General features: G+C 50.1%; 1 protein-coding gene across 1 annotated transcript; it reads right to left on the bottom strand.

Moving 5' to 3' along the window:
* Nucleotides 1-2,269: 2,269 nt before the first annotated feature.
* Nucleotides 2,270-11,662, bottom strand: ABCF3 (ATP binding cassette subfamily F member 3). Its single transcript, XM_047098820.1, has 21 exons — nt 9,766-11,662; nt 9,388-9,535; nt 9,151-9,230; nt 8,594-8,640; nt 8,314-8,411; nt 8,090-8,212; nt 7,659-7,925; nt 7,261-7,341; nt 7,112-7,171; nt 6,957-7,013; nt 6,821-6,843; nt 6,663-6,718; nt 6,335-6,535; nt 6,167-6,243; nt 5,045-5,089; nt 4,834-4,966; nt 4,211-4,299; nt 4,021-4,112; nt 3,701-3,833; nt 3,449-3,536; nt 2,270-3,359 (listed from the first exon to the last, which is right to left on the bottom strand). The coding sequence occupies exons 1-21, from the start codon at nt 9,836-9,838 to the stop codon at nt 3,201-3,203; spliced, it is 2,130 nt and encodes a 709-aa protein (XP_046954776.1). The 5' UTR covers nt 9,839-11,662; the 3' UTR covers nt 2,270-3,200.
* Nucleotides 11,663-11,720: the final 58 nt, after the last annotated feature.

Genomic DNA, 11,720 nt, shown 5'->3' with positions numbered 1-11,720 from the left:
TAAAGACTAATCATTCAGCAGAATAAAGGCTGAACCCATTGCCTCAGCTTAGACCAACTCTGCAGGGCTATCCCAGCTCCAGAATGTGGGCCTGGCTGAGCCTTTCCTGGGCCTGCATCACTGCTCGGCTTCTCCCTCTGCTCAACTGATCTCAAGCTGCTTTCCAGGGAAGCCAACCTGTGACAGGCACAGGAGATGCAAAGATGAGCAAGCCATGGCCTGGCCTTCAAGGATATCAAGGCAAACCAGAACTACGATCTTATCGGCATACAGCTTATAATGGGGGAAGCACACAGTGCCAATGAAGCCCACTTGGAAGAGGGCGGGGTTGAAGCAGAGTCCATCACCCCAGGCTTGAAAAACCCTCCCAGCCCTTCAGTCATCCAGTCTGCGGGCTCCCGCTGATGCAGAGTGACAGTGCTCTGATGCTGGCGGGGGTGTTGTTTGGTTTGCATCTGTGGATGGACCAGACCCAGGCCTGGGGAGCGGTTGCTAGTAAGATGTTCTGTACCCAAACGACACATCAGGCTGGGGCATGGCCAGGCAGGGTAAATGGTACCTTCTCTCCTATTCTGTGCTAAAATTTACCTGGAAAGCTCAGTAAAATGTCTAGGTCTAACAAATCTCAAGACAGCAATATCACATTGGAATAAACGATTCTGTGGCTGGCATCTTTGAGGGTCGTGTAGATTGGTGCAGAGACCCACTGCACCCTTGTCCACCGGCGACCAACCAGGTTGTCTGGGAAGGCACTGGTGAAGGCCAGCAGAAGCAGGGAGGCCAGCATTTCAAAGAAGACCTTGCAGACTGAGGTCTTTCAACCCGGCTGGCTCTGGACTGCTTTAAAGGCCTGATGTCGGCAGGGCAGCTCCAGTATCAGTAGCTGTGGGAAGGACCAGCTTTCCAATGGCTGGGGTTAGATAGGGTCTCCACAGCATGGAAGGGTAGACTGCTGTATTGGGCCGTCTAGAGTGATCAAGGGCAGTTTTTTGGGTCACTTTCCCCTTTGCCCTGTGGAGTGGAGATGGCTGATTTTGCTGCCATTTTCCATCCCTGAAGACCACCATCTCCTGCCAACTCACCTCCCCTAACTTCCAGAAATTCACCATACACACTTATCCTGGGATCTTTCTCACCTCCTGCAATTCATTCATGCCGTCTTTCTCAAGTCCTGCAGCATAGACTTACATTGTCATATATAAAAGCTCTTCATTCACATTTCTTTCATGGAATCATAAACTGGAAGCCAGTCTGGAGGCCATCTAGTGCTGGCTTCCCCCTCAGAGCCCTTCTCCATAGCCTGGCAGGGCTGAACAGTCTCTGGGAACTCACTCCCAGAAAGCAGCCTATTTAAAAGTTTTCTTTCCTTTGAGCCCAAATTGGTCCACCTCTGGAGCCACTCAAGAGAAAAATTTCCTTTCCTCAAATAATAGTAATAGTCTTTAAATCATAGACCGCTCACCCAAGAATTGCTTTCTGAGGGCTTATATGTTATGTGCTTGCCATCTAAACCTCACAACAACCCTATAAAGAAACCACGTAGGAAGGTGTTCAAAAAGGTTGTGATGTGCTGTGATTACCCAGCTAATACTAGTGGCCCCTTCTACTACTGGGGATGCAGCTGGGACTTGATTTCAGGCCCTACTCCAATGCCTTTGCTCTTTGTACACAAAGTCACATCCAAAGAAGCAGACTCTGTGTCACAGAACCCTTCAGTTGCATTCTCACCGACTGAGAAATTGAGGACTCCTACAGGGATTCACAAATTAGTGAGGGGTGAAGGGGCTGAGAGCCTGGCCAAAAAGGCAGGCACAGAAACTACACCACACGGCCCCCAAACTGGCACACCTGCAGGCCTGAGGGTGAGGAGTGTGGTGGGGACCATGAGAAGACCCTCGTGACTTCAATGGTACACAGAAGTGGCTGGAACACCTCTGGACTTCTAGGAGGGAGGCTGAGGAGGCTGGCTGACTAGTGGCCCTTTGGCCAGCTTCCTCAGTCTATCAGCACCTGCTGTGTAGTGAACAGAGCCTTCTTGATTTCATTCTCCTTTCCTCCAAAAGAGGCTCTTTCCCCCAGCTACCTACATACCACAACAGCCTCAGGGGGCTACAAATCTTAGGTTGACCCCTGTGACTACAATTTCCCATGAAGCCAGCAAGTTCCTTCTGTTGATTCTGGTTTGTCTGTTGTCTTTGAGGAAGGCAAGGTTCCTATTTTAGTGTCTTCTAACAATTACATATAGAAGTGGAGTCCTCAAGAAACAATATTTATAAGAGCTACTACTCTGTTAAACAACTGCTCTCCTGAGATTCCTTGATTTAAAAACAAAGTGCTGTTTCTTCCCATTTGACCCCATTCTCAATTCCCTACTTCCCAGGCCCCCCCCCCCCACGTAGTTCGAAGGAAAATAAAGAACATGAAGCCACCCAAGCAAAATGGGACAAAGATAGTTTCTCGGTTTCTCTTCAGCTCCAGCCGAGGATCAGAGAAGCAAGGTGAGCCTAAGTCAGAGACCACAGGCATAAGCAGTTGACAAACCATGCTGGAGGCCATGTTACAGAATCAGTTCACTCCTCCAAGCAGTGGGACTGAGGCAGCACAAACCAAGCCCCCTTCTGCTGCAGCTGAGCCCAGGCTATAGGGAATAGTATACCCCAGTGATGTAATACATTGCCCTTCATTCCACCAGCTCAGGCCACCCAAAGTAAGGCAGGTGATCTCTGAGCCCCAGTGGCTTTAATGACACCTCCTTCCAGAGCAAGACTGGTGCTGCCATGGACCCGGCCATGTGACTGATATAAGTGTTACAGGAAAAGCCTAAACCTCAGAGCCCACGCCCCGTAACACTGGGCAAGTGCTGCAGCCCTGCCAATGAGCAGCAGAGATGAAGCCAGGGAGATGCAGGGGGACATTTAATTTACACAGCAGCCACTTGGGGCCCAGTCAGAGCTGGGGCAGTTGGGGGGATCTACAACCAGAGGGCACCCCCACCCCTTCCCTTGAAGACCAGTCCTCACAGACACTTAGACGGGGCTCCCTGGGTTATGCAGAGGATGCTCCAGTTAAAAGGAGATTTGGAAATAAGGCTGTCCCCAAAGTTGGGGGAAGTCCGTGGCCTGGAGATGGTTGCCTATATCGCGGCCCAGGGGTCTGAGAGACCAGTCCATATCCTGGGCACAGTCCTCGGCCTGGTGACCCTAAAGGAAGCCCTCACGGCGGAACTGTTCCTGGAGAAGGGCGCGGTACTGGTCAAACCCCCCCTCGACCCGGGTGACGCCGCCGCCTTCGCACACCCACAACTCCCGGCACACCAACCGGATGAAGCGCTCATCGTGGGATACCAATATCACACCGCCCTGAAAGAGAGGAGACCAGGAGGCACTCAGGGGGGCCCTAAGGGGTGATGACACTTGGGGAGGAGCAGGCAGCATGAAGGCACACTCACCCTGAAATTGTTGAGAGCACGGCCCAGAGCCTCAATCGTCTCCATATCCAGGTGGTTTGTGGGTTCATCCAGAATGTAGAAGTTGGGGCTAGAAGGCAGTACCCAGGAAGGTGGGTAGTTATTGGGGTTGGGAGAAAAATGAACCCTCTGATACGAAGGCAAGAGAAACATTTTCTACTTGGCTAGAGGGGTAGAGGGGTAGAGGGCTAGAGGGGTAGGGGTAGAAGGGTAGAGGGGAAGGCAAGAGCTCACCAGGGCATGGTCATCTGAGCAAAGGCTACCCGACTCTTCTGGCCCCCAGACAAGCTGGCGACAGGGCGCACGGCCAGTTCTCCAGAGATGCCATACCGGCCCAGCTGGTGACGATACTCCTCCTCAGGCCGCCCTGGAATAGGCCTCACCCCATCAAGTGGATTCTTGACCCAACTTTCTCTCTTCGCCCTCCCCTCAGCCCTACCTCCAAATGCCCATGTCCTTATACTTAAACTCGGGGCTCACTGCTCATTACCCCACCCCAAGATGGGCCTAGCTGTAGGGGTCACCTCCTTTCCGGACTCAAATCCCTAAGTTACCGGGAAACTTGCGTGCCAGCAGTTCCACGGCACTGACATTCAGGTCCAGCTGCTCCACGTGGTGCTGGCTGAAATAGCCAATCTTCAGATTCCTACAGGCAGAAACAAAGGTGGAAAGAGGGGATGGAAGGCAATGACCATAAACGAGTGTAGCTACAGTATATGAGCAGTTTGGAATTGGGGGCTTTACCTGTGAGCATGTCTGATGCCCCGGACAGGGGCCAGGTCCCCCATAAGCAGCTTCAGCATGGTAGACTTACCAGCACCATTCTCCCCAACCTGTAAAAAGAACCCCGAGAATGTTGAAGAGTGGACATGTGTGAGACACTGAAGGGAAGGAGATGAGAACTGGTTCTGACCAATGACTCCTTCAACAACGAAAAAAATATTAAGGAACTCTATAGAAAGATGAAAGAGCTAGTAAAGATACAAAGGGAACTGACACCTGAATACCTACTAAGTGCAGGGGATTTAATCCTGCCAATAACTGAGTGACGTAGGTGTTATCACCACTTCGTAACCAAGCTAGCAACAGGCAGAGTCAAGACCTGAAATCTGATCTCTCTTCCATGTTCCATGGTTTGAGAAAACTCAGTGCTAAGACTAGTAAGATAAAGTCTTGTTCTAAGTATTCATAAAATACCACAACCAGGCTTCCTATCTCTGCAAGGAAGTATAGCAAAGCCCTTGGCCCAGGCCAATCCCTGCTCCTGTATACCACTTCCCTTTGCAGCCAGATGATCTGGGCCAATCCACACCACGTGAAGGGGTGGCAGAGTCCCAGCTCACAGAACAGAGAAACAGCAACCATACCACACAAATGCGGGACTCGAGATCAGCAGAGACGGATAGACGGCTGAAGACGACATGCTTAGGATCATAGTAGAAATCCACCTCATCTAGTTGTAGAACTGGTGGTGAGAACTTCTCAAACCCATCAGGGAACCTGCAGGAGGTGGTGGTGAGGAACACAGAGGTGGCCAGAAACAAGAGCTCCCCACCAGCCCCTTGGCCCAGCACTCACTTCATCACCACCTCCAACTCCTTGTCCACAGGTTTCAGCTCCGGTCTGAGGAGAGAGGGGGCAGGCAAACTAAATTTATGGCTTAAAAAAAATGACTTTGTTCTTACTACACAAATAATAGATGTTCAGGGAAAACCTAGAAAAAACTCGTAATTCTACCATCCAGACCCCATTCTTATTTTAGAGTACCTTCTTCTAGTCCACAATATCCCTTTCAGGGGATTTTTGGCCTTCCAGTTAATGCATTGTGATAAATATTTCATGTCACAAAAACCTAAGCCTTTGATTTTAGACTTCCTTCCACCACCGGCACTTCTAGAAAGGTTGCTATTAGATTAACCCCCCAATGTTCAACGTTGTTAGTCATTAAAGAAATCCAAGTCAAAACTACAGTGAGCTGTCGCTCACACCCACTACGATGGCCAAAATTAAAAAGACAGATAATAAGTGTTGGCAAGGATGTGGAGAAATTGGAACCCTCATACATTGCTGGTAGAAATATAAAATGGTACAGCTGCTTTAGAAAACAGCTTGGCAGTTCCTCAAAAAGTTAAACATAGAATTATCTTGTAACCCAGCAATTCTACTCCGAGGCATATACCCAAGAGAATAGAAAACATATGTCCATACGAAAACTTGTACACAAATGTTTAGAGCACTGTTATTCATAAGAGCCAAAAAACAGAAACACTTCCAATACCCCTCAACTGATGAATCAATGAACAAAATGCTGTATATCCTTATAATGAAATATTACCTAGCCATTAAAAGGCAGGCAATACTGATACATGCTACAACACGAATGAACCTCAAAAACATTACGTTAAGTGAAATAAGCCAGACACAAAACGTCGCCTGTTACAGGATTTCATTTATATAAAATATCTAGAATAAGCAAATATATTAGAGACAGAAAAGAAATTAGTGGTTGCCTAGGACTGTGGGGACAACACTAATTTACAACAGCAGTGTAAAATTCTCTGCTTTCCTGTTGGAGAGGAGATTAAAGTTGGTTTCTAGAAAAGGGGAGACCTAGAATGGGAAGGCAAGGGGTACCCTGCAAAATGAGGGAAAAAATTAAGGGAATAAGAGTCAGGGCCTAATCGAGGGCACTGTACTCACAGCTTCTCCAGCATCTTGAGTTTACTCTGCACTTGAGAAGCTCTGTTGGCGTTGTAGCGAAATCGGTCAATGAAAACCTGTGGGTGGATGAGTGCAGACACTGGTCAGGCTCCCTCATCCCTGAAAACTCTAATACCCATGGGCCCCTAGCCCTGTCTGCCCCCATACCTGGATATGCTGGCGATACTGCTGTTGTGCCTCATATTCACGCTGCTGGTTGAGCAGCCGCTCTTGCTTGCTCTTGATGAAGGTCTCAAAGTCTCCCCGGTAGCCATCTAGCCGCTGGCTATGCAGGTGGATGATGTCTGTGGCTATGGCATTCAGGAAGTTGCGGTCATGGGAGACAACCAGGATTGTAGAGGGCCATGTCTGAGGGGTCACAGGATGGCAGGCCCAGTTTGGGAGGGAAATCAACTTCCAGCACCCCCCCACCTCCCCACCAGTGTCTTAGAGGCAGACCTTCCTTAGACCTACTCCAGCACCTATAGCCACTCACTTGCAGGTAATTCTCCAGCCACAGGATGGCCCTTACATCCAGCATGTTTGTGGGTTCTGGAAAAGTTGGGGAGGACACATTTGGGATTGAAGGGCTAGAGAACTTGGATGCTGCCATCCTTCCTCACCCCAAAGTCAGGGTGCCCATTTTAAACTCACCATCCAACAGCAGAAGATCTGGCCTATAGAAAAGAATGCAAGCCTTGAGGTTTTAGGTCAGCAGTTCATGACCTCCCATGAACCAAGGCCAATCCTCCACAGTATCCATGGGCCCCTTCAGGCCCAGGAGACTCACCTAGCAAACAGGGCCCGGGCCAGGGCCAGTCTCATCCTCCAACCACCTGAGAACTCCCTAAAGAAACATAGATCACATCAGCTGTAGGTGTTCACCAGGACAGGTAGAGACAGAGCCAACAGTGTTCGTAACCAAGAATGGCAAGGGCCACTCACCGGGTGGGCTGCTGCTGCATTTTAGGGGTAAAGCCAAGCCCAGCAAGAATGACTGATGCCCTAGAAGTGAGGAAATTAAAGAACCCAGTTGGAACAGGTAACGAAATGGAAAGGTAAAATCTGAAGGAGGGAAGGGGAATTTTAAATACCTGGCAGGTGCCTTGTCGGCCTCAATCTCCTCCAGTTTGGCATATATTTCTGCCAACTGTGCAGCTTCTGAGCCCTCAGCCCTGGAGTGGGAATGGGAGGAAGAGCACTCAGCCTGAATGCAGGTAGTCTTGGGGGAAGGTCCTGCACCCTATGTAGCTGAAAAGCAGGTCACCGACTGCCTTGTTGCCAGGACAGGAACAGAGGACAGGAAGAACCTGCTCAAGACAGTGAGGGCAGTGGACACTGTGGAAGGAACAGGGCTTTACAGCCCCACAGAGCCAAGTTCTAAGCTCTGCTGCTTACTAGGATGGGCATGCAAGTTATGGATTGTGGTAGTATGACAGGCACTCTGTGAAAAACTGTGGCTGCTGGTCATTACCTATTCTGGAGCCTTTACCTGCCAGTGGCAATCTGGGCGCTGAGCTCCCGCTCCCTCCGCAGAAGGTCCTCTCTCACGGTGTCACTCTCTAGCACACTCTGAAGGGCAGGGGTGTCATCTCCAGCAACCTCCTGCTCCACGTGCAGCAGGGAAATGTGGGCCGGAACCCGCAGGCTCCGAGTGGCCAACATCTTCAGGAGTGTTGTCTTCCCCAGCCCATTTCGGCCCACCAGTCCATAGCGGCGGCCCCATGCCAGGTTCACATCTGCTCCAGCCAACAGTACCCTGCAGGGGTAGCAGGAAGAAAACGAAGGGTGCTGCTCTAGAAACAGGTATGCAGCAAGTTTAACAACACAAACCTAGTGTTATTTTAAGCCCCATTCCATCTGTCCGAATTCTCCTTTAATTGGAAAAAGAAAAAACGTCACCCCCCATTGCCACTCCCTCACCTATCGCCAAAAGACACATCAAAGTTCTCAATTCGAACATCATAGGATTTGTTCTTGCCAGATGATTCCAACCGACTCTCCTTTCTGCTGCCTGCCTGGCTGGCTGATGCCTCCTCCAAGACTCTTTCAAAGGAAGAAATGGATGGCTTTTAGCACTCCCAGCCACCCTTCCATCCCAATAGAGACTGCTCTATTCTCTTCTCAGCCCTTCTTACTAAACTCACAGAGGGCTGCTGGTCTTGAGTGTGTCCTTCTCTGAGCGCTTCTCCTGCTTTGCCTTCAGTCGAGCCTCAGCCTTCTCTAGCTTCTTTGCATTCACTGTCTGAAGGTCCAAACACAACCATTTCAGGCTAGGTTGTAGCCTCAGAAACAACATCTTAAGTTACCCTGCTCTCAGGGAAAGACTTTATCAGAAATTCCCCAAAAAGATACTCCAGTATTTAAAGACAGTCAATGCTCACCCTCGCTCACCCTCAGCCCCCACCCTTTCATCCCCCTCCTCACCGAGGACTGTTCCCTCTTTAGCAGTCCTGGAAGTTTGGTGCCACAGTCTGTAAGCGATAAGAAAAGCAGTCACCTTCTCCCTGAGGGAAGGGAAACTAACATTTTGAGTAATTAATATGAATGAGACACAGACACAGACATTTAAAGAAAAGCCTTACAATCCCAGAAACAGCTGTCATCCCCCCACTTTTCAACAAAACAAAACCAAAAAACACCTTCCAGATTGACAATAGAGAGACTGAGGCAGATAAGTAACTCCTAAAAGGTCATGCAACTGGTTAGAAAAGTCACAAAATTGGGAAGTAAACCCAAGACTGTCTAGTTACAAGGCCCATATTCTTCCTACCCTACCTAAGAGTTTGGAGACCTGTCCAATCCTACTCCCTTCATCAATGGCCTCTTTTGCCCTCAGTAAAGACATTAACTAGCTTCTACAACCTTTTCCTGTGGAAAAGGGGTACCAGGAGTCCTGGGCTCTAGGGGACAGCGGGCTGGGTAGGGGGTGAAGGCTGAGACAAGGGCAGAGGGCAGCTAGTTCAATCTTCCCTCACTCTCACCGTAGTTTTCTGTTATCTTTGACAACTGGATGGGGGCGTCTAGTAGCACCTGGCTGTTTCCCTGGGTCTGTGGCTCAGCCCTTGACGGTAGAAACAGAAAGCGCAGAATTAGGAGCTGAATAAAAAACTCTACGACCATCAGACCTTCTTCCCTTACATCTCGTCTCCTCACCGTCCGCCCTCCTATCACGCCCCCACCCCCCATCCTGCCCCAAGATTCCCCGCCCTGGCACTTACAGGCGCAGAGTGTTGTACATGCGCTGGCACACAGCCCTGATGCCCGCGTCATCCTTGCTGTCCCCGGACACCTCCTGCAACAGTTCCCCCACTGCTTCCACCAGGTCATCCACAGACTCGAAGTCCGCGCTGCCGCTGTGCAAGACGCCTTAGACCGGGCGTGGCAGGTCGAGGAAGAGAGCGGGTACGGTAGACACACAAGCAGTTTTAGCCCCCGAACCACGGCCCCAGTCCGGGCTCCAGACCTAACCGGCTCTCGGGACAAGAGGTCACACAGAGGAGAGGCCTAGCAGCGGTCCCCGGCACTGCCCGCCCTTAGTCTTTCCCCTAATGACTTCCATTTCCGATTCCCCAGCGCGTTGATTCGGTTCCGCTCACCCGTCACGTAGTCGAAGACCTGTCCGTCAATTTCAGGGAACTCGCTCCGCAGGATTTCAGCGCAAGTCGCCATGTTCCAGTAGAGCTCCCGTCCGCGCAGGCGCCGTTAGACCTCAGCCAAGACCCGCCTCCGGCCGGTCTCCCAAAAGCTCACCCCTCCTCCCAAAGCGCATGCCTAGTAGTGACGTAAGAAAAGCGCAGAGCACTCGGAATCCGGTGGACTAGGTGATCTGGGATAGAGGAACCGTGCGCAAGCGCCGCTCAGAGTCTACGCTAGAACTGCTCTCTCTGCGCTTGCGCAACGCCGTTTCCACTGAAAAATTAGCCACATGTGCGGTTCTCGCTGCCTTCTGGGAGGTGGAGCTACGGGAGGCGGCGGGGTAGGGTGCAGGGAAGCTCGCGGTTTATCTGGACTCGAGACACTGATGGTCCGGTGGGAGGGAACCTTCTGACAGACGAGGGGTTGATAATGTACGCGGGCCTCGCCCGAGTCTCTGCGTTCCCCTGAGGCGCGTCTACCGCAGCGCGCCCAGCCGGGTCCATTTTGGAGCCCACCGAGAGGTTTGCTGACTCACTCGTCCCCGAGCTTTCAGAAGTCCCTGCACAGTAATGTACAGCCCACAGGTTTTGTTCCGGTCCCCAGGTCCTACGGGCTTCTGGTATCAGCCCGGTGGCCAGCCCGCCCAGGACCAGCACTCCGTTCTCTCACCTGACAGCTCAGCAGTACTACGCGAATTATTTTCACTCGGTCCTAACCTCACCACAGGGCACAAGCTCTCTCTCCACCAAAGGGCAAGAAAACCAGATCGACAAAAGGCTGTGCAAATTCAATGGTATTTATTCCCTACCTACACCCAAAGCGTACTGCTCTGCATCAGGAAGCTCAGTAAATGACTGTAAAAAGCTACTTCCTCTCACTGATTTCCTCAGAAGTTAAGACTATTTTCCTCAAATGATGCTGCTTTACATTTGTGAATATTCTTCCAACCTGGCTCTAAAATTTTCACCTAAGATCCATCATCCTTTGCCATTGCGAAGGATCAGTCCTGCTATTTGAAGTTTAAAAGTTAAGCTCCTAGAGCTAACAACCATTTTATAGGCAATAGAGGGAAAGAGGAATTTTGGGGGGGCGGGGGGGGGAGGACTACAAACTATGCTTTCTTCAACAACACTGCAAGAGCTGACAGGGAACCTGTGGTTTATATGATTTAAAAAGCGTTCACTGACCACAACGGACCTTGTTTAGATCCTGATGCAAGTTGCAAAAAAAAAAAAAAAAAAAAAAAAACAAACCACAGGACTCTTGGATTTTGAACACAGATCATGTTGATAAGAAACTGGCCATGAGTTGATAAGTTGAATGAGGGTTCATTACATATATCTTGTTACTTCTCTTTATATTTGAAATTTTCTCTAATAGATTTAAAATGGCTGAAACCAAACAAGGGAAAACTGGTGAGGGCAGGTTTGCTCTTTTATCTGCCCCAATACACCAGCAGGGTATGGAATACTCCTCTTAAGGACTAGCTTATCACAAGATTCTCTGCAGAGGGGAAGTTAGCAAGGAGGAGAATCCCTTTTACCAGCCACTCACCACTGTTTGGGAAGCCTGGGTAATTGCGGAAAGGGCAGAACTGAGGTCAGTTTCTCAAGATGGTGGGAAAAAACAAATGTAAACCTTGCTTAATCTCTGCTAATTAGAAAATACCTGTCTAAAGCTGGAGGTCAACTAGGGAAAGAATCTCTACCCTCAGGGAACTAGGACCAGGTGGAGCTGCTTGCCCTTGAGGTTGTGTTCTGAGAAAGGAGGCCTGGGACTGACACCAGTCAGGATAAGGGCTTGGATCACCTCAAGGGGGCCCAGAACCTTAAGAGAGCTCAGAATATAAAATTCTACTCAACTCACAGTATGCAGTGTTAAGATTTGGGAAGAGCAATCCCATCAGTTCCCCTCC

This window comes from Lynx rufus, unplaced genomic scaffold, assembly GCF_022079265.1.
Source record: "Lynx rufus isolate CCGP_SWC_20201006 ecotype Redwood Valley unplaced genomic scaffold, mLynRuf1.p SCAF_5, whole genome shotgun sequence".
In the NCBI taxonomy this organism is placed as follows: domain Eukaryota; kingdom Metazoa; phylum Chordata; class Mammalia; order Carnivora; family Felidae; genus Lynx; species Lynx rufus.
The sequence above is the reverse complement of the archived record's forward strand: the minus strand, read 5'-3'. Positions and strand labels throughout refer to the sequence as shown.